This window comes from Diabrotica virgifera, chromosome 8, assembly GCF_917563875.1.
Source record: "Diabrotica virgifera virgifera chromosome 8, PGI_DIABVI_V3a".
NCBI lineage: Eukaryota > Metazoa > Arthropoda > Insecta > Coleoptera > Chrysomelidae > Diabrotica > Diabrotica virgifera.
Window position 1 is genome coordinate 222,619,721 of NC_065450.1, and position 27,544 is coordinate 222,647,264.

The window sequence follows — 27,544 nt, forward strand, 5'->3', positions numbered from 1 at the left end:
CTGAATCGACGAGAGAAGATAAGTATAACGTAAGATAATTTAGACATTTTCTTGATATTATAAAAAGGCACCCTGAGCTTTTTTATTTTTTATGTATGATTTGCGTCAATTAAATAATTAATCAAATAAATAATAATTAATATAAAATTAATAAGAAGCAGATCATAACAATACATACATACATATCCAACATTTTCCCTTTTTTAAATAAAAATTGACTCATATTTCTGAGCTCGGTAACTTTTGAACGGTATAGCCGATTTTCAAAATTAGACATGCGTTGGAAAGGTAACGATCGCTTCTATTAGAAGCCGCAAAGGTCGGAGTTAAATTTTCGAGTTTTTGGGAGTTTTGGGGACGAGAACGAAAAACAGACCCTAAATAGGAAGGGTCGTAAAATCCACACCTTGGACCAAAATGGATGGTTGACATATGAATGGGTGAGTCTTTTCCTGAACTTTAAGATGGGAGTTAGCCCAAATTTTCAATTCAGTCAGATTTAGAAAATCGAAAATTTCGTGTATATATAGTGTCGCGTGTAGGGGGTGTAGGTGTGCGCCACTGGCGAGAACTGCCGTTCTCTGGTAATTGTAGATATACATTATGTTTTAGTATAAATAATGTTATAAATTAAATAAAGACTAATAAGTTAAGTGTTTAAATTAAAATAAAAAAAATTAGTAAGAACATTTCAATATTCTTACCTTTGCTGGAGTTGGATTGGGTCTGAACGGACTCTTAGGCCATTTATCTTGCGCAAATCTAAAACAGGGTACCAAGTCTATGTCTAAAACGACATTATCCTTTCCGACTCGTCCATTTACTTTCAGTGTAAAGGCTGGACCTGCTTTGCTAAATTTCGCCTAAAAATATAAATCCATGTTTATTGACATTTACTAAAAACTCATAGTCGAAGCAATAAAGCACTAAACCTCCGAAAAAAATTCGCGTATTCGATTCTGAATGCGTCAGGAAACTTTGTGACCCCGAGCCATGATATAATATTGAAAAACTGCATACAAAAAATGCATTCTTATGGTGATACAGTAGCGATCAACAGGTAGCCAAAACGCGTTCCAAGATTGTAACCTCGGAAACCTTTTTTTTTGGATGGTGCTAGAAAGGTCACCAATGGAGACACTGCGACGGCAGCCAGATGGTAGGTGGAAAGCGAGTCGTGGGTTCGAAACTAGCTTTTGAAACGTGGAAGGGAGTCAATAGAAGAAATAGGTAAAGATAAGACAAGAGAAGGTAGATAAGAGAAGAGAGAGAAACAGATAAAAAGATAGATAGGTAAAATTACCTAAGATAAGAGAAGAGATACAGGGCACCACTTAACTTTTTGGGGTTGCAAGGGGAAAATTAAGAAACCTTAGAAACGAAAACAGGTAGGTAAGGAAAGATAATGAGGTTCTGAGACCAAATACAAGAAAAGATATAGACAGTTAATTAGTTAATATTTAGCGGTAATTTCTTATCAGGGAATTTATTATGAGTAGATAAATAAAACTAGTAAAATAAATAAAAAAAATCCATATATTAAACAACTGGTTCTCCAGAAGGGCGAATCCAAAAAAAACAAGAAATAAAGCGAAAACAATGTACACCAATCAAAACTGCACCAACATTTAATGTGTTGTTGTGTACAGTTAGAAATAAACAATAATTATGATAGAATAAACACAAGTATCATATTATAACAAAAACATGCACAATTAAAAACACAGTAAAGAGAGCAAGGTTATGAATTTAAAAAAAAACAAATCAAGCATCTATAATGAGAAATCTCTCTTTACTGGTTTAGGGCTTATCTCGAGATAACTGATATGGTAAACTTAATGATTGATAGAAAATATAAAGTACAAAGATATAATAAAATTGAATGCGAAGCATACAAAGTTAACAAACGTTTACTGTTCAAAAATCAAAAACCACCCCGCACTTGGTTTTATAAACAAAAAGCCAATCGCGCAGCTATTAATGAATTAGTGAATGTTTGTACTTAGTTTTGATAATAAAAAGTTTTATTAATGAATAAAGGATTGTATTGATGAAATCGCTGATGAGATTCATCGGAGGTTAGCCTTAACCACAGATGAAGATATGTTTGAGGTAGATAGCCCATAGAATATATTTTTGGAAATAGTTTTAGGTAGGATTATTAAGACACTTACAGTTACTCTGCCTCTTAATCTGCACTGACTCTATATTATTTACTTTACTTAGTAAGCAAACACTGAAGTTATTTGGTAATTGAATCTAATCGGATGTTAGATCCAATTACAGATACGATACGAGAGTGAATATCACTCAGATAAGATATATTGTAGATAAGGTAAATGATAGATAAGATATATGGTACTCTAGACACACGTCTGTACTTCTCGCCATTCAGCCGCCAAGTCCTTCCGCAATCTTTTCGATGCTTCTTCCTTAAAAGAAAGTGGGGATATCTCCCTCTCAAAAAATCGAACTTCAAAAAAAAGAACCGACCTAGTTTGGTTTTTAGGTAAATTAACGGTACATCATACAGATACCGCAAAAGAAAGTCAAAATACCTAACGGTTGTTTTCAGAAGGGAAAGTGATTCCTTTGAAATCTTACAGAAATGGAAAGTCACAATAAAACATTGCAATACCCTGGCCGCTTTGAATAAAGTGACATACCTAACGGACTGTTGGTAGTAAACTCCTTGGGAGGTTTATATACGAAACAGATAACAATAGCAAGAGCTATATAAAATAAGGGACTTTGGGTTATTTCCAAAACATTGTGCTCGGCAAAGCTGCAATAAAAAAATGGTTCCGTTTATAATAATGGACTCCGTTATTGCGTTTGTCATACCGACACGAATTTGCCAGTACCGTTATAATAGCCAATTTTAGCTAAGGGTAGTTATTTACGGAAACGGCCATAGGCGTACCCGTAATGAGTACTAGTGGGTGTAAAATTTAATCCAACGGGTAAATTAATTATTAACTAATCCTATTATATAAAAAAATGTTACAAGATTGCGGCTGTAATTTTGAATATTTTTCGAGATATTTGGCACACGTATTCGTAATGTAATAAAGAATGGCGGTACAGAGCCCAAATTGAAAAATATATTAATATGTGGAAATCACTCTGTAATTAAATACAATATTAAAAAAACGAGCCTGTACCGCCATTAAGAAGAACAAAAAAAATACACTTTCTTCGAATAAACTTTTTTATCCGATGCCTAGATTTTGTGTCATTTTGGAACTACTAAAATTTTTTATTTCATTAGTAGTTCCAAAATGACACAAAATCTAGGCATCGGATAAAAAAGTTTAATTAAAGAAAGTGTATTTTTTGTTCTTGTTAATGGCGGTACAGGCTCGTTTTTTTAATATTGTAATTAATTACAGAGTAATTCCCACATATTAATATATTTTTCAAATTGAGCTCTGTACCGCCACTCTTTATTATATTACGAATACGTGTGCCAAATATCTCGAAAAAATATTCAAAATTACAGCCGCAATCTTGGAACGCGTTTTCGCTACCTGTTGATCGCTACTGTTTCCTCTTAAAGTGCATCTCAAACAGACAATAAAAAAAAATTCGTCAATTATCGGCGGAAATGAGTTCAATTTTGTTACTCGGGAGTTTTTGGGGTCACTGAAAACGAATATGACGTCGAAAGTGATCTCCGTATATTTAGATAGGAAATTTAACCAGGAACAATTTTTATGTAGACGTGTTTGTACCAAAAGTGCATAGAACTCACCCTAATGTAACCTGTGCCCAGGGACTAATTCACCGATTTCTCAAAAACGCACCCCTTTAAATGGTAGCACTCCGCGGTTTTTTCATGTATGGAGATTCATTGACCATATGAAATAATAAAACGCGTTAACGTTGTAGTTCCTTTCTATAGTACATAATCAATAGCCTAACTTTAATAAAATGATAACTATAAGCGTCAAAAACAGTTGATCTATTAATTGTCAACTTTCTATCTTAATATTCAGTTTCTATACATTTTCTGACGTTCTAAACGTCACTAGACATAATAAACATTTCAACAAATGAACGGTCCAGAACTGTAATAGCTCAATGTTCCTATGTGTCTAGTAGGGTGGCGGTAACTGTATATCTTCTAAAAACTAAATGGATATCAGTGCAGAAGACTGTTACTTACCAAAAACTTGCCACTTTTAATGTTTATGACATGGGAGCCCTTCTCTTGGGGAAAATCGTTTATGGTCAGCGTCACTATACGTTCCATCCACTGACGAACCTTCAGATTATCAAGATGGTGTTGGTTATCTACTAATTTTTCCAAACCGCTAAAAATATTCCAAAGAAAAGTGGGAAAATAATTATTTCGGTTGCAACAGAATATAAAAAAAAGTTATTTAGCAAAAATGTTGGCAATGAACTACAGGATTGGAGAATATGTCGAATTCTATCCAGGGTGATTAAGCACTATGTAAGAGACAAAAGCTACCTAGATTACCTTCGTAATCTAGGTATACCTAAGTGAGGAAATTTTCCCCCATAAAAAAGTCCAAAATTGAAGAAAAAAAAATTATTCAAAATAAATATATGTTAGCTGACATAAAACCGAAACCACAGAAAGACAAATTCAACCCAATAAACACGCTAGATAGGAAAATTGAGGGAACTTAATGCCTATAAGGTTATTATTTATGTCTTTTATGTAATCTGAGTTTATTTTTTATGTCTTTTGGTTGCTTTTTCATTGGAACTTCCCCCTAAGGCAAATTTCCTCCCTCCCAAGGCAAATTTCTAGAATCGCCACTGCATCTGGCACGAAAAACTCTTTAATTCTAGTCCGCAATTCCAAAATGGCAGACAGTTGATATGTCTGACCCCTTCAGCATTCCTCATATGTACGCACCTGGTGAGTGGCAACTCCCAAAATAATCGCGCAGTATTCAAAGAGACCACTTGGCAGTGTGACACGTTGTTCCGTCCGCGAATTTACAAAACCTATACTATTTCAGTCATGGGGGCGACTGAATTGGAGTAGGTTTTGTGTAGTATGCAGAATATTAGTTACAAATCCTATGCTATTTCGGTCCAGAAATTAACTGTATCGGTGTAGGATTTGTAAGCGAAATTTTTGATTATTATTGAGCAAATGTCTATACTGTTTCAGTCATGTAAGTAAAACTAATCAAATATTTACTAAGTGGATTTATTATTATATCATAAAATTTAGATATGTTTTAAAAATTAAAATTAATAATATATATTTGGATAATATTAAAAATTAAAAACAAATGAATAATTACTAATGTACGAATATATACAGTAACAGTATATCCCTGTATGTTGGAACCATATGGAAAACTTTTTTATTATTGATTTTACGAAAAAAATATATTCTTCATAAAAAGTTCTGCATGGTCTAAAACTGAAGATGCAATCATCTGATATCAAGCTTTTTCAAGAGTATACGAGGGATGTCAAAAAATATGAATTTGTCTCAAGAGTAAAGTACCTTTATATATTTCACAAGATTAAAAAATTGTTATTACGAAAATTTGTTTGGACTTAAAAATAATTTTCTAATATGCAACTACATTCTTCTAATTGAAAAAAAAAAATGAAATTTTTTCTCTAAAGATACTTTACTCTTAACAGAAATTCATATTTTTTGACATTTCTCATATACTATTAATAAAACTTACTAGTAGTACCTAATATCAGATGTAATAATGCAAAAGTAGTATCAGATGATTGCATCTTCGGTTTTAGACCATGTATAACTTTTTATGAAGAATATGTTTCTTTTTTTCGTAAAATCTGCACTTTGCACCTCTCATTTTAAAAATGAATTACTCAGTCATTTGACAACCGATTAAAAAAAACTATATATCGCTGGATAGGTGAATGACCGTTCTTTCAATTTACAAAAAAATATACCTACTGGGTGTTCCATTAAAAAAAGTCAACAAAGTCTTTTTCAAAAATCAGCAATTTTTTTTTTTCGTAATTGAAAGCAATATAAAAAAACTCAATCCATTCAGACAAAACTTTTACTAAAATAAAACATTTCAGCGAAAACCGCATAGTTCTATCCTGAGCCGTTTAGAAGTTATAAGCAGTTAAAATGGTGGAAAATATAAGTGGACACCCGGTATTATAGAAAATCTCTCGAGAATACAAGATAATGTTAAACTGTGTTATACTAACTTAAAGCGTTCCTTTAAGTGAGGTTGATTGAAAAGTTCTAAAAGGTTAGTTATCTTCACATGAACGAAGCCTGGAATGTTACTAACATTTAAATCTATGTTAAGCATCTTTGGCAGAGTCATAAGCAAATCCAAATCGAATTCGTCTGGTGCGCCGACTCTTAAGCCATCATAGAAGCTACCTCCAAAAAATGTGGTGAAATACAGTTGCTTAAAAAGAGTATTCTTTTCCTTCATTTTTGGAATTAAGGCGTCCAAAAGCTGAAATATAAAAAATATGTAATTAATATAATCTTTACATGCAATAACAATCATATCAAAAAAGAAACAGTACAAAACATTTATCTCCGAACACAGGCAATTATTTTTTTATACATTTTCATGCATACAAGAATAGCACAAAGGAAAAGGGGTCCTGATAGACAACAAATATCCTGGCTGAAAAACATTCGCAACTGGACCAGGTTAAACACATAGACGCTTTTGTAGACACGAATTTGCAATGGTTATAGCCAAACTTCATTAATGGAACCGGCACTAGAATAAAAAGAAGTGTTCCGCACCAAAAACACACATACTACGTTGGGTTGGTCATGTAGTGAGAGTGGAGACCCAAAGATTACCGAAAAGAGCCCTGGATAGTAAAATACAGGACTCACGACCAAAAGGAAAGTCACGGAAAAAGTGGAAAGATGAAGGGGCAGCAGAAGCGCAAAATTTGCTAGACGTGAGAACTTGGAGATCAGCGCGGGACAGGCAAGGTTAGAGGTATCGTTTGGAGAATGAAAATGCTCGTTTTTGCGCTGTAGTGCCATTCGAGGGGGAAATACTTTCTTTACATTCTTATCTACACCATATTCCACGGTCTACTTCTTTATCTAGTTCTCTCTGAGTTTGTTAATAGAGTGTGTCGTGCAAGTTAGCTTCCATTTGCACTGGCCAGATGTTCTGTCGACTGTAAGCGTTTAATTTTTACTGCTTACTAAAGAATGCTCTACATATCCGACGCTGTTCAAGATATTCCTAGAACAAATATTAAAGCCATGGAAAAGGAAATGTGAAGGTATGGAAACACCAATCCGAGACTTCTAAACATTAAGTTTTGAAGATGACCAAGTGGTACCGGCTCGAGATGTTGAAGATCTAACGTATGCTCAAAAAACTAGAAGAGGGTTACACAAAAAATACTGGAAATAAACCTAGAAAAGACTGAATACCTAACAAGAGAACAAGAACCAGTGACAAACTTGGAAATAGGAGAAGATAGGAAAATTATCTGCACTGAACAATGCAAGTACCTAGAATTCATAACCTCAAATAATGGGACCACTGAAAAGAGATAATTAGTGGATTAGCACAGATAAGAACAAATGAACGGGGTAAACAGATTACCAGAAAACCCAAGAAGAGAAAATATAACACCTTGGTACGTAGTGTAGCGACTTACGGGGCAGTAAATTGTATAATGAACAAACGAAACAGGTCCAAAATTTCAGCAACCCAAGTGAAGTTCACCAGAAGCAGCTGTAACAAGACTGCATCGTATTAGATAATATAAGGAGATAAAAAGAATAAAGGCAGTAGAATACGACATACCAAGCTACCTTGAAGAAAAACGTTAAATTTGGTCTGGACACGTGAGAAGAGCAAATCGTATAAGGTAGGTGGATATCAAAGATTTCGGATTGGACCCCAATAGGAAAGAGAAAACAAAACAGACCCCGAAGATCATTAAGGAAGAAGTAGACGAATCCATGGAAAGACAGATGGAGAATGGCAGTATAGAAAGGACTGGAGATATTGACTGAAAAAAGGATGGCGGCGACAGTCGTAGAAATCCAGGGCACACATCCATTTGAATCCAAATTTTTCTTCATCTAGAGTTACTTCTGCAAGTTTAAAATCTCTTTTAAAAAACAAGTCCAAAAACTTTTCTGAATTGAAATTTTCTTTAAAAAAAATGATACAATAGTATTGTGTCTATTATGTTCCTAACCAAACGTTTATTTTTGACGATACTGAGTTTCAGGATTTAAAATGATATATTACACGATATTTCCCCCTATTTAGGCCACACCGCTTTAGGGGTTTAAATTTGAAAATTATATTTATAGAAGAAGCAACGAAGCACTAAAAAGCCCAAAACCTAGGAATTTTGTGCAGTAAGATGAATCGTCATGCAACTTTTTGCATTCGATTCGAGAGAGTGTCAGGCAATTTTGTGAACTAAATTGATCTCCGGCAAAAATTTTTGTGCATAAGAAAATGCATTTTCAAAATGCATCTCGAAGAGATGGATAATGAAAAATTTAAGACTCAGGAAATATTGACGTAAATGAGTTCAATTTTTATACTTGGGGGTTTTAGAGGTCACTGAACACAATTTCATGACAGCGATGGTATCCGAGGTACCTGGCGCCCAAGGTGGAACTCGTCGCCTGGGACGATCGAATAATTCGCTAAATAAAGATTGGATCGAAAAACTAAAAAATACGAGTTCAATATTTTTCAAAAATCTATCGAATGACACTAAACACGCCCCCCACTGCACCCCCTGGAGGTGGGGTGGGGGTAACTTTATAATATTAAATAGAAACCCCCATTTGTTATTGCAGATTTGGATTGCTTACATAAAAATAAGCAACTTTTGTTCAAAACATTTTTTCGAATTGTGGATAGATGGCGCTATAATCGGAAAAAAACGATTTATCGTGATACCATAGGTATAGGTAAATTATAGAAACTGTCTAATATCTCGAGAAATACACTTCCAAATAAAAAACCAAAAATAGGTGTTTCAATATTTTTCAAGTACCTATCGAATAACATCAAACACGACTCTCCACTCCAGCCCTTGAAGGTGGGGTGGGGGTAACTTAAAAATCTTAAATAGGAGCTCCCAATTTTTTGTTGCCGATTGGGATTCCTTGCGTCAAAATAATAGTATATTATTCAACGAGCATGTAATGATGGCTATTACTCACGATGATGAAGTTTGCGACACGAGCCGTAGGCGAGTGTCGTAATTCATCAGAGTGAGTAATAGCCATTACATGCGAGTAGAATACTATACTTTTTCTACGACCTTTTTTTTATTTTAATTAGTAAAAAATTTAATTATCAACTACTCGAGATTTAAATTATAATAATTTACAAGAATACCTAAATGCCATTTACCCCTAGTACGTGGCTGAATAATTGGTTGCCTACTATTATGAAATTATTATTTATCGTAAAAATACAACTAGAAATAGTCAATATAAGTTCTATTCTTTTCCGAAAAATTATAAGCTTAAATTCGTACCTACTGTCAATAAATTAATCTAATAAATAGGAAATGGCTGTTGTCGGTGGACGTATTTGAATAGTTATAATGTATATTTACATTTAACTATAATATAATATAATAATATAACTATACATAATATGTTATAACATATATAACACAATATAACTTGAAAAATAAACACAATATTAGTTGTAAATTCCAATTAACATAAACAAAATGAGCTAACGTCACTGTCACCAAAATAAATGATAAACGTCAAAATTTTTAGTAAACAAGATATAAACGTAAAAAATAAACGTAACATTGTTACAGTTAAAATTCCTTTAAAAATTTTTCGAACTCAATTATTGATATAATTTACAATAATTATTGTATTAAATATACAACTTTAAGTAATTTTATTTGCAGTTTATATACGATTAATATTAAAAGTGGCATGCGTCACTTGAATCTAACTTCAGCCCGTGAGTAATGACCCGTGAGTAACTTCAGCCCGTGAGTAATGACCCGTGAGTAACTTCAGCCCGTGAGGTAATGAATTATTACTCACAGGTACAGTAATAGGTGCTATTCTCTATGAAAAAATAGCGAATAATGATCATATTATTAAACGGTCGTAGAAAAATAACATTTATTCGAATCATTTTTTCGAAAAAATGTTTTGAGTGAATGTTACTTATTTTTTCATAAGGAATCTAAATCTGCAATAAAAAATGGGGGCCCCTATTTAAGATTTTAAAGTTACCCTCCACCCCATCTCCAGGGAGTGGAGCAGAGGGTTATGTTAGATGTTATTCGATAGGTTCTTGAAAAATATTAAAGGCGTATTTTTTGGTTTTTTATTTGGAAGTGTACTTCTCGAGATATTAAACCGTTTCTATAATTTACCTATACCTATGGTATTACGATAAATCGTTTTTTCCAATTATAGCGCCATCTATCCAGAATTCGAAAGAATGTCTCGAATAAAAGTTGCTTATTTTTACGTAAGTAATTCAAATCAGTAACAACAAATGGGAGTTTCTATTTAAGATTTTAAAGTTACCCCCACCCCCTCCGGGGGGTGCAGTGGGGGGATCGTGTTTAGACTCATTCGATAGATTTTTGAAAAATAGTGAACACGTATTTTTCAGTTTTTCGATCCAATCTTCATTTCGAGAATTATTCGATCGTCCCGCGAATTATTCGATCGACCCAGGCGACGAGTTCCACCCTTGGCACCAAGTATCTCGGAGACCATCGCCGTCATGAAATTCGTGCTCAATGAACTCAAACATCCTCAAGTATAAAAATAGAACTCATTTCCGTCAATATTTCCTGAGTTCTAAATTTTTCATTTTCCATCTCTTCGACATGCACTGCACTTTGAAAATGCATTTTCTCATGCACAAAATTTTTTGCCGGAGATCAATTTAGTTCACAAAATTGCCTGACACTCTCTCGAATCGAATGCAAAAAGTTGCATGACGATTTATTTTACTGCACAAAATTCCTAGGTTGCCTCGTGTATTAGAAAATTATGTCATGCTAAAAAAATTGACGTGTTTGAGCGTTTTTCATCAATAAGAATCAAACCGGGGTGAAAATTTTCGGTGAGCCGCCCTGTATACTGAACGTAAACACTGTTAAAAATTTGATGTACCAATCGTTTGTAAAAAATATAAATATAACTAAGAAATATAAATAACTGTAAAATAATAGGTACCTCAAGAAGAATTTTATTGTTTCTTTTCCTCATTTCTTCAGGAAACGAAATGTATTTTTGATTTATATCTTTAAGCACGTTTTCCAGCACATTGTATCTCTTTTTTTCCTCAGCATCTACCATGTTTTACAGCTGTATCTAGAAAGAAACACGATCCAAATATTAGTTTCAAGTACCTACTTACACGTTACTATTTGATACATATTATGTACATATTAAAAATTTTAACACTCGATGAACTTTTAGTTGACTTTGCTGTAAGCTAAAAATGTAAATGATAACATAGGAAATAATAAATAATAAATAATATGTAATATTTCTTATGCAATTTGTAAATCTCATTTCAACATATGAATCATCTCCAATTCCAATATGCATCTTTCTTACAATTTGATTGCTCTTCTAAAATGTATGTTTACAAATAGTCGAGGCATTGAAGGATTGAAGTGTCGATTTTTTTGCAGTAAGACGGATTTTAATGCGGATTGGTGCGTTGGATTCGTGAGAATGTCAATGTCAGGAAACTTTGTGAACTAATGTAATGAATAAGAAATCTCAAATTGCATTTGTGCATAAGAAAAATGCATTTCAAAAATGCATTTCGGTAAATAGTGGGAAAAATTGACTCAATTTTCTTAATCGGGGGGTTTTTGGAGTCGCTGAAAACGAATATGAGGTCGGCGAGAGTGTGCAAACTACCTGGTGCCTGCAGCGGGTATAATAAACGTCTTCCTCTGGAGTATTGTGGTAATTTATCATATAATTGGCTTAAACTCATTACTCGGGGTTTTTTGGGGTCGCTGAAAATGAATATGAGGTCGGCGAGAGTGTGCAAAGTACCTGGTGCCTGCAGCGGGTGTAATAAACGTCTTCCTCTGGAGTATTATGGTAATTTATCATATAATTGGCTTAAACTCATTACTCGGGGAGTTTTTGGGGTCGCTGAAATAGAATATGAGGTCGGCGAGAGTGTGCAAACTACCTGGTGCCTACAGCGGGTGTAATAAACGTCTTCCACTGGAGTATTATGGTAATTTATCATATAATTAGTTTAAACCGTTACTCGGGGGTTTTTGGGGTAATCTATTTTCTTCGATGTAACTATAGTGATCGAAAAGGGTGGAATTTTTATTATAAATAAACATAAATTTTTATTATTATAATATATTTATGGTTAAAAAAGTTCATTATACAAAATTTATCGTAATTTATCTTTAAAATTCATTTTCTTCATCATTATCATCTTCTTCTTCATTACTGCCTTTCTCTCTCGAGTCCAATGCAATATTTGTGCAATCAGAGCCTGCATAATTTTTGCAGGCAAAATTACAAACTAACCCATGCTTCCTGCACCCGCATATGTTGCCGCAGTCTGACTTACAACTACAAAATATTAAATTTAAAATGTATGGAGGACCAGGTGGCTGAGTCATTCTAACTGGAATTAGTACATTATTTTGTAATTCCCATCCCCAATCGGTTGGGTTCATATGTTACTGTCCTCTCCATGCAGCCAAATTTGTGTTTATAAATATAACCCTTTTTAAATGCGGACAATCCAAAAAAGAATTTTTTCAATGACAATCTTTTTATTTTTGGCAATAGCCATTAAGTACATTCTGCATCTAGTAATTCTCTCTCAAGGCAAAACCACATCATTGACTTGCGCCTTAATTCAAACTGCTTTAAATGATATGAAATTAGAATTTAGTCGTTGCGATATTTATTTTCAGCGACTTCAAAGATCCCCGAGTAATAAGTTTGGGCCAATTATTTAACAAATTAACATAATAGTCCAGAGGAAGACGTTTATTACACCTGCTGCAGGCACCAGGTAGTTTGCACACTCTCGCCGACCTCATATTCATTTTCAGCGACCCCAAGAACCCCCGAGTAATGAGTTTAAGCCAATTATATGATACATTACCACAATACTCCAGAGGAAGACATTTATTACACCCGCTGTAGGCACCAGGTAGTTTGTACACTCTCGCCGACCTCATATTCGTTTTCAGCGACCCCAAAAACCCCCCGAGTAATGAGTTTAAGCCAATTATATGATAAATTACCACAATACTCCAGAGGAAGAGGTTTATTACACCCGCTGCAGGCACCAGGTAGTTTGCACACTCTCGCCGACCTCATATTCGTTTTCAGCGACCCCAAAAACCCCCGAGTAAGAAAATTGAGTCAATTTTTCCCACTATTTACCGAAATGCATTTTTGAAATGCATTTTTCTTATGCACAAATGCAATTTGAGATTTCTTATTCATTACATTAGTTCATAAAGTTTTCTGACATTCTCACGAATCCAACGCACCAAACTGCATTAAAATCCGTCTTACTGCGCCAAAAATCGACAGTAAGGCCTATTTTTGTGCTTCAATGCCTCGACTAAAAATCAAAAGAATGATCTATTTTCCGAAGAATCTCTCTGTCCAGGCTACTCGTAAGGCAAAATGTTATACATATTATTAAACGATCATCGGATCATCTATAAAGGAGCAAGTATTATCTAATATCTAGAAAGAAGCAAAGAATTTAAATATCAAGATCAACTCCTTTCTATACGGTCTGATGATATACTTTATCCTTGTTATCACACAGTAGAGAAAATACAAAAACTAATGGTAGGGGAGCCCAAGCGGGGATGTTTGAAGTTACTCGAGCGCATCAGATTAACATGGGGAGACACCTTGTACCCTGTAAATGTACCTCTACCATATATTTGCTCTCAATACAGGGGGTTCGTTAAGGGGGGACCGAAAAAATCTATCCTTAGAAAAACAGATCGCGAAATGAACGACAGATCGATAAACTAAAAAATACGTGCTCAATATTTTTCAAAAATCTATCGAATGATACCAAACACGACTCCCCACGAAGTGGGGTGGGGGTAAATTTAAAATTTTAAATACGAATCCCACGATATTTCGCGAAATGAACATCAGATCGAAAAACTGAAAAATACTTATTCAATATTTTTGAAAAATCTATCGAATGGCACCAAACACGACACGGTGGGTTATAGTCTGGGCTGATTATCGGAGAATAGGCCATTTTTTGTAAAAGTTATCTACCAGCAATTTTATTGCTGGAATCGAATTATAAGATCCTATATATTAATAATATAGGTATGCAAAGTCCTCAGATAGTGTGCTACTTTTTTTATAAACAAAATGGCGCCGACAAATCGTATTTTTTTCAATTATTGCTCTATAACTCCGAAGATTTTAACTTTACAACAAAAACACCCAAATAAAAATTCACCGCAATTAAATTCTGCATAGAGATGTTTTTCACGATTTGATCCGACGAAAATTTTCCTCGAAAAATGCGGGTTTTCCTAACAAAAACTATAATTTTCAAATAAAGTTTTAGGTAAGTAATTATTAGACAATAATTAAATATCTTAGTGACATCAAATATTTCTTGGTATAGATTGTAATTCCAGAAGCCGGTGAAAATTAAACGAATATTTTAGCAACAATTCAATTGTTAATTAATAATTTACGGTCGCAATAATAACCAAAATAATTATGATGTACTGATCAAACTTTGAAATCTTATAAAGATGAGATGCCTGTTTAACATTTTGTCGACAAAATATAAATTTTTTATTTTCTTGCATAATCTTTAAATGTTTTGAAAAAAATAGTTATAAACAAATTAACGTTTCTCAGAAAGGTTATATTATATTATAATTTTAAAAAATAGCTAAAATGCGCATTTCAAATATCTTGAAAATGAATGCTTTAAAACTTTTTTGCAATCATTTGCAAAAAAGTTATGAAACAGCAAAGTAAACATACTATTACTACGGTGTTAATAATTTTTTTAAATTCTTTCAAAGCGTAGAAGTGAGTTTAAAGTACAAGCTAATTATTTATAAAACAATATCGATTTTCAGCTTAATGGTTATATTTTAATTAAAGATTATAAATATATTTTTTTGTAATTTACACGCGCGAAAGTAGAATACAGTACCGTAGCTACCCGCCCACATACACAACTCGCGCGAGTTTAATCGTGTCAGTCGCTTCGAGTGAACATTTTATCTCCGGCTCTGTATCAAGCCTACTTTCGCGCTAAAAATTACAAAAAAAAGTATTTTTAATCTTTGATTAAAATATAACCATTGCACTAATTTTTGACATTCTTTGTGAGTAATTAGATTGTACCGTAGACTCACTTTTAAGCTTTGAAACAATTAAAACAAATTATAAATAATGGAGATATCGTATATTTATTTTGCTGTTTCCTAACTTTTTTGCAAATGGTTGGAAATTTTTTTTAAAGCATTTATTTTCAAGACCTATGAAATACGCATTTTAAGTATTTTTTAAAATTAGAATATAATAAACAATTTCTAAGAAATGTTAATTTGTTTATAGCAATTTTTTTAAACATTTAAAGATTATGCAAAAAAATGAAAAATTTATATTTTGTCGACAAAATATTAAATAGGCATCACACCTTTATAATCTTTCTAAGTTTGATCAATGTCTCGTGATTACTTTGGTTGTTATTGCGACTGTAAATTGTTAATTAACAATTGAATTGTTGCTAAAATATTCGTTTCATTTTAACCGGCTTCTGAATTTATAATCTATACCAAGAAAGCTTTTATTTCACCAAGCTATATAATTATGGATAAATAATTACTGGCCCAAAAAATTTATTTGAAAATTCGAGATTTTGTTGGGAAAACCCACATTTTCCGAGGAAAATTTTCGTCGGAGCAAATCGGGAAAAACATGCCTCTATGTAGAATTAAATTGGGGTGAATTTTTATTTGAGTATTTTTGGTGTAAAGTTAAAATCTTCGGATTTATAGAGCAATAATTGAAAAAAATACGATTGGTCGGCGCCATTTTGTTTATAAAAAAAGTAGCACACTATCTGTGGACTTTGCATACCTATATTAATAATATATAAGCTCTTATAATTCGATTAAAGCAATAAAATTGCTGGTAAATAACCTTTCTTTGTACTTTACTAATTAGACCAACGTATTATAACTATTTTTTTTTTTCAAAATTTAAAGATTATGCAAAAAAAAATAAAAATTTATATTTTGTCGATAAAATATTAAACAAGTATCTCATCTTTATAATCTTTATAAGTTTGATCAATGTATCATGATTATTTTGGTTATTATTGCGATCGTAAATTGTTAATTAACAATTGAATTGTTGCTAAAATATTCGTTTAATTTTCACCGGCTTCTGGAATTACAATCTATACCAAGAAATCTTTGATGTCACTAAGTTATTTAATTATTGATTAATAATTACTTACCTAAAACTTTATTTAAAAATTATAGTTTTTGTTAGGAACACCCGCATTTTTCGAGGAAAATTTTCGTCGGAGCAAATCGTGAAAAACATATCTCTATGCAGAATTTAATTGCGGTGAATTTTTATTTGGGTGTTTTTGTTGTAAAGTTAAAATCTTCGGAGTTATAGAGCAATAATTGAAAAAAATACGATTTGTCGGCGCCATTTTGTTTATAAAAAAAGTAGCACACTATCTGCGGACTTTGCATACCTATATTATTAATATATAGGATCTTATAATTCGATTCCAGCAATAAAATTGCTGGTAAATAACTTTTCCATGAATTTTGCTAATTAGCCCAGAGTATTATTTTAAAATCTTAAATAGGAGCCCTCATTTTTTACTGCAGATTTGGATTCCTTACGTAAAAATAAGTAACTTTTATTCGAGACATTTTTTCGAATTATGGATAGATGGCGCTATAATCGGAAAAAACAGTTGTTGGAAATGGAAAATTAAATTAAAAATGAAAAGTCCCCACTAAAATGGAAAACTTTACTACACTTTTTTTGGTTTAGGGCCTAATCTTCACAACCCAATAGGTCCCCATAACGCTTGAGTGACTGCATATTTAGCATACTTTCCTCCCCTACTATAATGGACATTTGGCAAAAAGAGATACAGAACTTAAAAATGGAAATGAATCTCAATAAAACAAAACTTTGGATAATAAATTAAGATAAGAAAAAAGAAAGGAATCAAATATAATAGTATAGGAACAAGTATCTACTTTGAATATTTGGGAAATATAATTAGGTAAAGATGATGGGAAAACGGACATGACAATAAGTAATAAACTGAAGAAGGCTACTAACTAACATGTATTACTCGTTAAATAATACAATTTTTAGGAAATCAGAAATATAAAACAAAACTAAACTCGAGTACCTATATTAGTCTAGCCGCAACACAGGGGGTCCCGTGGGCACTTTTAGGTCGCCGCGATTTGATGGTGGTATTATAGGTTTTTTGGGTTGCTGAATCCAATGGAAGTGGTCTGGAAGCCCCAATGTGGTGCGTTTAATTGTTAATAACAAATTATGGTAAAATTAGGTGTTTTTCAGGAATTATTAGAAGCCCTGTAAATAAATTGATAGTGTTAAGGTCTTCTCTGGTGTATTTTTGGTCGCTGAATCGAATGCGACTAGTCGCGATTACTCAAAATGTGTTCGTATTTTGTTAATAACAAAATAATTGTTTATTCGCCGATAAGCTCGAAATGTGTTATCTACAGCAAGTTTGTAGTTTTTTTCATAGTATTTTTATACGCTAAATCGATTGCCACTAGTCGTGATACCTTAAACCACGTTCCGACTTTGTTATTAATAAATTATTGCAAAAATAACGGTTTATAGTACGACGTTCACTTACGATTTTTGCTCTGAGTTTTAAAAAACCACTTGGATTGACATGAAATTTGGCATACACGTAGCTAACACGTCAAACAAAACAAGTGATATTGTGCCAATGTCTGCTTTTACCCTGGGGTGAGTTTCACCCATTTTCGGGGGTGAAAAAAGAAACCTTTAAAATAAGTCCGGAAGTGGATAAACTGATTAATTCTAAGCAACTTTTGTTCTATACAGTTTTTTCACTAAGTCAATACTTTTCGAGTTATTTGGTTTTTTTTTGTTGAGAAATGAACATATTCACTCGCAAATAACTCGAAAAGTATTGGCTTAGTGAAAAAACTGTATATAGTATTTTTACTACAAAAGCAAGCTTACGTAGGTCCAAATTTTTGACGTATGAGCACTGTCAAAACATTAGAATGTGACTTTTCATCATGGCCACGTTTATGTCATTACTTGTCAGAGATATTTTTCTTTGTTTTTGTGTACTATAAAAATAATATCTATAATTATTTATTCTAATTAATGATGTCAATTGGTTTTCATTACTTGCCGAAATATATTAATTAGCAACAATATTATCATAGTGTAGGTATAATCATTAAAATAGATTATTTCACAGCTCACAGCATAACTGACCACAACCAGCAATACTGAAGTGTCATTTGCGTTTGAATGTATGAGTAGTGTACCTACGAATGTCTAAAATATTTAACTAGAATTATTATTTTTTGGATTATTGAACTTAAATAATTGTTTTAGAAAATTTATATTAATAATAATAAATGTTCTTGGTTATTTAATTAATATAATTCTAAAATTCTCAATGTAATCGTGATTACGTTTTTCTTATTCAAATACCATGTGGACGCGGACGCTTATACAAGATCGGGCAGTTCCGTGTTGGTGTCGTATTTTAGCTGTGCTACACAAATTTCAATTCTAGAGTTGATGTTATGGATGGAATATCATTATTTTCGTTAACATTAACAAATATTTTGGCATATTATTATTTCCCATATAAATAATTAATCATAGGGCTTTTCATCGATTGTCATTTGTTTCGAGCTTCTGTCATGTGTCACATAATATTAATATATCTACGTCATACGTCTTTGGTTTGTATCATGGTACATACCAATAACGTACGACGTAGATATATTAATATTATGTGACACATGACAGAAGCTCGAAACAAATGACTGTGAATGAAAAGCCCTATAGGGCTTTTTATCGATTGTCATTTGTTTCGAGCTTCTGTCATGTGTCACAATATATTAATATATCTACGTCATACGTCTTTGGTTTGTATCATTGGCAATACCAATAACGTATGACGTAGATATATTAATATTATGTGACACATGACAGAAGCTCGAAACAAATGACTGTGAATGAAAAGCCCTATTGATGAAATCCGATTGACATCATTAATTAGAATAAAGAATTACAGATATTATTTTTATAGTAAACAAAAACAAAGAAAAATATCTGAAAAAGAATGTGTGTGTACTTTGTACGCACATAAGAAGTTATACTTCTATTATATGATTTAAACGAAATTATACTTACTACTTCTCAAACATTTTTATTAGAACAGTGCCAAAAATTAAAATAATAAAAGAATAAAACACACACAAACACATTAAACAAGCCACAAATGATGTCTGAACATTAATTGTCGAAATTTTTTTTAACTAAATACGTATTTTCTGAAAATACAATTATATAATAAATATACTTACAATCATAAAATGTATTAAAAAAAACAAAAAAGAAAGTTTCTATTGGGACTCGAACCAGCGCTGATAAGAGCGGTTGGTATTGGAATTCATTCGCCTTCTCCGCTTAGCCACGGACACTATGTGTCATTATTTACGAAGATCGACTAACTAAACGGATTAAACTTGTGATATTTTGATATTTTGAAAATTTATCAAATTATTTTAATTTTGAATTGAAATGATTTAGAATTGAAAAAATACAACAAAACATAGAGTAAAAAAACAATATATTAGGTGAATATTGATAGACATTTTGATGGCAATCAAATTATATAAATAAAAGTATTACATACTATGTATTTTGGCAGATCAAATAGGTAGGTTTATACCCATGATACTTCAATTATTACTTACCTGTTGCTTTTAAAAACTATTTAAAAGTCACTACAATATTATAAACTTTTTTGTTTCTGTCCTCACAACAATAAAACTAATATATTATACATTTGTTTACCTTTACCTTTACCTCCAAACCACAGCTGCCATATCGGATAATTTTTGACATGTCATTTGAACATCCAATCAGAACAAAGTTATAATGCGCATGCGCCGGGCTGATAGGTTTTAACATATAAAAAAATCACCCTCTATCGCCGGTAAAGAAGTATAACTTCAACAAGTAATGACATTAACGTGGCCATGATGAAAAGTCACATTCTAATGTTTTGACCTACGTAATCTTGCTCTTGTAGTAAAAATACTATAGAACAAAAGTTGCTTAGAATTAATCAGTTTATCCAATTCCTGACTTATTTTAAAGTTTCTTTTTTCACCCCCGAAACGGAAGAAAACAGAAATAAGTTTATTGTACAAATAAACATTGATTCAATGTGCAAACTGTCAAGAGAAAGATGGGTGGCAGCTTGAACATTGAATTTAAGTGAAAAGTAATGTTTATTTGTTCAATAAACATTTATTTCTGTTTCCTGACAGCAGTAGAATGTATTTTGAATTAAATAAATTACATACATTCTTCTTTGTGTGTCAGTTAATTTAATTTAAAAATTTTTTTGTCACTCTGTATAATTAATCATGTTTATGTTACTGAATAGGGAATTGAATAACCTTTCAAATGAGCTAGCACTCAACCCCTATTCCCATTTAAAAAAATAAGTGATTACGTCATCACGCCCGCATGACGTCACTAGTACGATATATTTGTCAAAAAATCATAATTTAAAAATCGAATAACTTTTGTATTTTACATTTTTTTCTAATTCTGTAAATAAAGCAGTTTACAGGGGGTCAAAATATAGTGAATAACCCTGTACATTCACTGGGGCCGACCGACCGGCTCTGTCCCGTCATACAGTTGACCGACTATAATAACTTTTATTTATATTCAATTTAGAATGTGTGTACTGATTTTCAGCCTTAGTAATTGGATTTAATTACCTTCGTAGGAAAGCAACTTTGATACCCTCTCAGTAACCCCTGTTCTACGTTTCGCTTGACCGACCGCAGTATGTTTCTCTACACAATCACAGTAATTAACTGTGAAAAAACTAGCTGTAGTAAATTCAGAGAGATTATTCAGCGCTGCCTCTTGGACTATAATCTCTTATTGTGGGTGGCAGTCAAAAGGTTAAATGCCATGTGATATGAAACACAGTTATGTTTTTTTTTTCGTTAAATATATTTTCCAACGTTTTGGCCATTGACTTGTCTTCAGGGCCGGCGATAACGGGCCTGCAAGGGATGCACTGCAGGCGGGCGCCCCTCTTTGGGGGGCGCCAAAATGACCTTTTTTCTGTCGGTGCTATACAAAATATTAATTTAAATGACACCGAAGGGCGCCTTATACCCTAGCGCCGGTACTGCTTGTCTTTGTTAGTTACCGGTAAAAAGTTTTCCCATATGGTTTGAAACATTATTTTAGACAACATTCTATCGATTAATAATGTTTTTATAAATATTAAACAATCATTAAACCCCTGTAGTATTTAAAAATACAAGATCCCATGTTTATACATTTGTTTATAAACAGTTTTTAATACCACACATGCACGATATCCACACATGCACACATTGATCATTGCATTGAACTAAGTTTTCCAACAAGCAATGATGTTTATTGAACTAATATTGAATACGACATATTGAAGTAATATCCGTATCAGCAGGTAGGTATATTAATTTAAAACTTACCTATTGTATTATTCACTTTGAACAAAAACAATCGAATCGAATATGTGTAACAATTAATATCTGACGTTATTATAAAAATATCTAAGCTTATTGCACACTTATATACGATAAAACAATGAAATGAAATGATAAGAGTGAAGTACAGAATTACATACTTCCAATAGATTTCGATTTGAGGGAACTGAACTGCGGGTGGGATTGCAACCGCGGCAGATTCTAAAAATACGTATTGCATCATTTTGTGTATGCTACGCTAGTACTTCCCAGAGACATTGTAGCAAAATGTGCAGGACCGTCTTTAGCGGGTTGAGAATTTTAAGGTACGATACATGTTGAGTCACGCGTTCTAAACTCTGAGTAGGACAGTGCCGGTTTAACCTAACTTCGGGCCCTGGGCGCTGGAGGTTTAGGGGCCCCTTCATTGCTATTCGTTGTCAGTTTTTTAACAAGAAAACAGATGCATTAACTATGCAAATGAAATAACAAATAGAGCAAAGAAATCAAACAAGTAACAAGTTATACTATGCGTTAGCCCTAATACTGGGACAAAGAGAACTTACAAGAGACACAAAAATAAAAATATATAACACAATAGTGATACCGACTGTGCTCTGTGCAAGTTAAAACTGAACAATTCTGTAAAAACATAAGAGCAAGATAAATACAATGGAGATGAGACATTTAAAAAGGATAGTTGTAAAGACAAAATGGGATAGATTAAGCAACGAGACTATTGGGAGAATGGCCAACCAAGAACCAATAATGAATAAACTAACAAAGAGACAAATGAACTGGTATGGGCATTTAATGCGGATACAGCCTAACAGAATTACAAAATAAGTCTACGAAGCAAAGAACACCGTAAAAAGAAAAAGAGGCAGAACAAGACAAAAATGGATATAGCAAGTAGTAGATGCGGAAAAAATTAAAGAAAAATCAATCGTGGAATTGAAAATACAGTAGACTCGCGATTATCCGAGCCTCAAAAATATCGTCGCCTCAAAAAGAGGAATGAAGCTTACGCAAAAATCAATCAGACTTTTTTAAACAGTAATATTGATAAGGCAAATGTTTTTATCTTTTATAGACAGTACAGTTTATCAGTTTTGTCATTAAAATGTTCACAGTTATGGTCATTTACGTGTTTTTCTATCAATATAACCGAGCTCAGTGTTAACCGAGTTTTTCCGTATCCGAGGTAGTCACGGTCTCAATTACCTCGGATAATCGCGAGTCTACTGTAATGGCAGAAAACAGGAAAGAATGGAAAATATGGGTGAATGGAAATTAAAATCTTCTTTGTGTCGTGCTTTTCTTTCAATCCTAAACACTATCTTGTAAACTATACTGTAAACACTGACTATACATTAACTATTTAAAATATCGACCGAGAAAAACACCCGATTCGTCTGCATGATCTCTATAATAGTGTGTATTAGTGTGTTCTTCCGTGTCTGACAAAAATTCATTTAAAAAAATTGAACAAAATATTCTACAATTTCACTATTAGGTCGTTTTGAAACAGTAGTATGTATTGTTTCGGTGTTGGCATTTTCGTGTAATGTATTCTTTATCTATAATATATTATAAATGATATTTATTGTATTATGTAGGTATAATATCTATCTGCCACCGCTCGCTGTTATAACAGAGTTTCTTTGTTTAGCTAATTGTCCATTTACCGTTCTGTGTGTGGCCACTGTATAATGCCAAATTGCAGTTTTTGCAATCGCTGTACTTTTGAATATTTGAAATGGTTTGTACAGCTGGTTCCTAAAAAAACTGATACGACTCTTATTAAGTGTATTTTGTAGAAAATTGAGCAGTGTATTTTGAAGGATAAATACTTACAGTCGGAAAAATGAAAGAATACCAATGAACGAACATATAAAACACGCTGTATTTTCCTGTCGCCGTGTCACAAAGAAAATTGCCCAGCTCAAGTACATGTAATAATAATTATTACATGTACTTGCACTGGCCAATTTTTTGTGTGACACGGTGACAGAAAAATACAGCGTGTTTTATATATTCGTTCATGGGCATTCTTTCATTTTTCCTGCTGTATATATTATTTACATACTGTCACTGTCACTGCCAAATCTTAAAATTGGTCCGATAACTTATTCTGTTCAACCTCAAAAATGGCGGCTTTAATATTCTATTTAGTAAAAATATATTTTATTCTAATTTATGTAAAAACTATCATTTATATAATCTTTATAAAATGCAGGAATTCAAAATAATATCAAAATTTAGACCTATTACAATTTATGAAGTCAGCTGTTTATTGTTTGTTTGTTTATTTTATTATTTGTCGGTAATAATAAATATAATATAATGTCAGACCAATCAAATACACTGCTCAAAATGATCAAATCTTACTTAGAGTCATATCAGTTTTTTTAGGAACCAGCTGTACCTATTGTTTGGGTATTGGCATTTTCGGGTATAATCTATTCTTTATCTATAAATTAGATTTATGTATATTTATTTTTGTCTTTCGTTTAATATCAAATTATAATTCTATTTTAAAATAACTTATTTTAAAGCCCAAAAGTGAGATAAATTACTATTTAAGCCCCACAATTCAAAATGAAATTATTAGTTTACTTGGAAGGCACTGCAGTTAGGGAAACAATTGTGTCAGAAACTAAAAAACTCCGTTTAAGCGATTATTTTGGATACAATTCGAGACATGGCTAAATCTGACAACTTTCTGTAGTTTTTGGAAAAGGGCCCCGCCATAACCATTGACACCGGCCCCTATGGGGCTAGGCTAGACCACTGTGTATAGACGTGAAGCGATGTAACAAGAGAGCATAGGCGTTTGCAGTGTATTAGCGTATCTGTGTATGAGATTATTTTCGGAAAATATGTAGATTATTTAGCGATTTTATTTTTTTATAACTAAAAGGTACGGGCCCCTCCGGAGCCCGGGCCCCTGGGCGCCCGCCCCAAGCGCCCAGTGGATAAACCGGCACTGAGTAGGAATCCTATTTTTTCTATGGATGCTATACAATGTGCAACTTCTCTCACTACTTACATACATTCAAAACGAAAAATTTCTCACGCAGTGAGAAAAGTCGGCCATTGCATCTTCTGTGTTGAAAATGCATCTTCATACCGGCCTATTTGTCGGTAAAGTCTTTAAAAAAATGTACGTAAAAAGGTTGAAAATGATAATAGACGAACATAAAATAATTCCAGAACATCAGTTCGGTTTCCGAGACAAACACGGAACCATAGAACAAGTACATAGGCTAGTCAACCAAATAAACAAAGATTTTAACGCCAAAAGATACTGTTCTGCTGCTTTCCTTGACATATCTCAGGCTTTTGACAAGGTATGGCATATAGGACTACAAATAAAATTAAAGAAGCTCCCACCTTATCCTCACTTCCAGCTCTTAAAATCCTACATAGAAAATAGACACTTCCTTGTGAAGCACGGTACCGAGCACACTAAGATATATCCTATTAACTCAGGCATCCCACAAGGCAGCGTTCTCGGCCCAATTCTATATCTTATATACACAGCGGACATTCCAACATCTAGTACAACTACAGTTGCAACGTATGCAGATGACACTGCTATCCTGGCATCCCACACAGATCCATCAACAGCATCAAGGAATCTTCAATCAATCAAACCTAAGTAGAATTCAGCACTGGATGAAAGTATGGCGCATCAAATCTAATGAAACTAAATCATTACATGTAACATTCACGCTACGTAGAGAAACATGCCCCCTGTATATATTGATACTGAATACTTAATAGGAAGTGTGTACCTACTAAGTTTTATCGTTAAATACTTATGAGAATAATAATCAGAATAAAATCACAGTATGAAATTAGTAGGTATAATGGGAGTATAATATACATAATATATGTACATACTTACTTATCTGTTTTAACTCCCCGAACTTCTCCGACGGAAAAATTTTCACTCTTTTGAAAATATGTAGCCACCATACACATAATCAACTATAGGTAAGTTATCAGACTGCCCTTTACAAAAACCCTCTTCGGTCATTTTAAAAAATATATCTTAAAAACACTCAAATATATCAGAAATAGAAATTATCAAATATATTTATAAAACTTAGTGTCAGTGTCAAAACGAATGCCAAACCTATGAGGGAACTTACACATTTTTTTATTACGTAATATTATTCATGTGTGTGTGTTTATGTTTTATTGGCACTGGTTTAAGCAACCAACTGGCCAGTCAATGTGTTTTGAATTCTCTCTTTTACAAAATATATGCTTAGTATCTAAATTTAAAACTATTAGTACTACTGTTTTTTTTTACTCTGTTTTTTTTTATTATTTTTTTTATTATATTTTTTAACATTTTTTTTTTATTACATTTTTTTTTTTTTTTTTTTTGTATATTTTTTTATCGCGCTAAGACCTAAACCCGATTCAACCTCGCGGAGGTTTAGATCTTAGTAACTTTTTATTTTATTTAATTATTTTTTTTTTTTTTATTTTTTTTTCTTTTTTTCTCAGAGCTTTAATTTTAAACAATTAACATGGTTGTACAAAATTTTATAAACATCTAGATTGTTTGATTGTAAAAGGTATATAAGATTAAAAGGAAATTGTACATTAACTTGAACTAGATTGGCAAAAAAGTTTGATATTTCAATAAAATGTAAAGGACATTCTAACAGCATATGTTGTAGATCAGCTAGCTCTCCACATAAACATTCATCATTATCTACAAGTCCTATTTCTCTTTTGTAGACTGGAGTCAGACAGTGATTACTTCTTATTCGACAAATAGTTTTGATAAAGCCTTTGTTGGAAACTTGATTAAACCATGTCTTGATGGGAAGTGTAGGCTGGATTTTTTTGTAATAATTTCCTTTGTCTGAATTATTGTATTGTTCCTGCCATTTCGTCCGTTTGATAGATCTCATAATAGAAATTATGTCTCCCATAGGAAGTTGATAAGTATGCAGAGTGGATTCCTTCGTTGTTGCTTTTTTAGCCAGATCATCTACTATTTCGTTGTTTTTTATACCAATGTGTGCTTTTATCCAACACAATATTATATTTTTACCCGATTTCAAAGCTTCACTGTTCATTGCTATGATGTCACTGATGATATAATTTTCTGCAAAATTATGTACATTATATTTCAATGTCTTTACAATGCTTTGGCAGTCTGTAAATATAACATAATTGAGTTCTTTTTGATTAATACATATTTTGTATGCTTCTTTGATTGCAATGAGTTCAGCTGTGAAAATTGTCATTTTATCAGGTAATCTGTTGTTTATTTTTATACTTTTTTGTGGGTAATATATAGCATATCCAACTTTTCCTTCCATTTTTGAACCATCCGTATATAATTTCTGATAACTCCCCCAGTTTTTTTGTACACACTGAAGGTGGTCTATTTTAGTAAGGAAGTCTGTCGCACGAATATTACTTAAATGACAGTTAACTGGAGATAAATAATCTTCATAATTTAGCTTTCGAGACGAGCTTTGTTCAATTTGGTGTATGTCGCCAATGGAATTAGAAACGTTGAGGAAGCTTTCCACAACTAAAATCAGTTTCTTTTTTTCCCAGTAATAATGAGTTAGGTATGAGGTGGTTAAATGAACAATTTTATTTAATAGCAGTTTATCGTTAACCGCTGTTTTAACTATAAATTTCTCACTTAGGTATTCCCTGCGTAATGAAAGTGGAGGTTCATTAAGCTCACATTCCATGA

The 27,544-nt window shown here is 32.6% G+C and overlaps 2 protein-coding genes across 8 annotated transcripts in view; one reads left to right on the plus strand and one right to left on the minus strand.

Moving 5' to 3' along the window:
• Positions 1-27,544, minus strand: part of LOC114341831 (cyclic GMP-AMP synthase-like receptor) — a 73,136-nt gene that overhangs the window by 24,442 nt on the left and 21,150 nt on the right. For 3 of the 7 annotated variants that reach the window (XM_050657513.1, XM_050657512.1, XM_050657509.1), the window contains exons 1-5: positions 21,811-22,004; positions 11,186-11,323; positions 6,193-6,452; positions 4,169-4,316; positions 705-863 (exon numbers count right to left, since the gene is read on the minus strand). In XM_050657513.1, the coding sequence (XP_050513470.1) occupies positions 705-863; positions 4,169-4,316; positions 6,193-6,452; positions 11,186-11,308 (690 nt within the window). In that variant the 5' untranslated portion in view covers positions 11,309-11,323; positions 21,811-22,004. Of the gene's footprint in view, positions 1-704; positions 864-4,168; positions 4,317-6,192; positions 6,453-11,185; positions 11,324-21,810; positions 22,005-27,544 lie in introns of those variants that run through there. The other 4 variants (XM_050657515.1, XM_050657514.1, XM_050657510.1 and 1 more) reach the window with 2 other exon arrangements.
• Positions 5,120-27,544, plus strand: part of LOC114341801 (dehydrogenase/reductase SDR family member 7) — a 61,337-nt gene continuing 38,912 nt past the window's right edge. Inside the window, exon 1 of the mRNA XM_050657518.1 lies at positions 5,120-5,156. Coding sequence (XP_050513475.1) covers positions 5,135-5,156 — 22 coding nt within the window. The 5' untranslated portion in view covers positions 5,120-5,134. The remainder of the gene's footprint in view (positions 5,157-27,544) is intronic.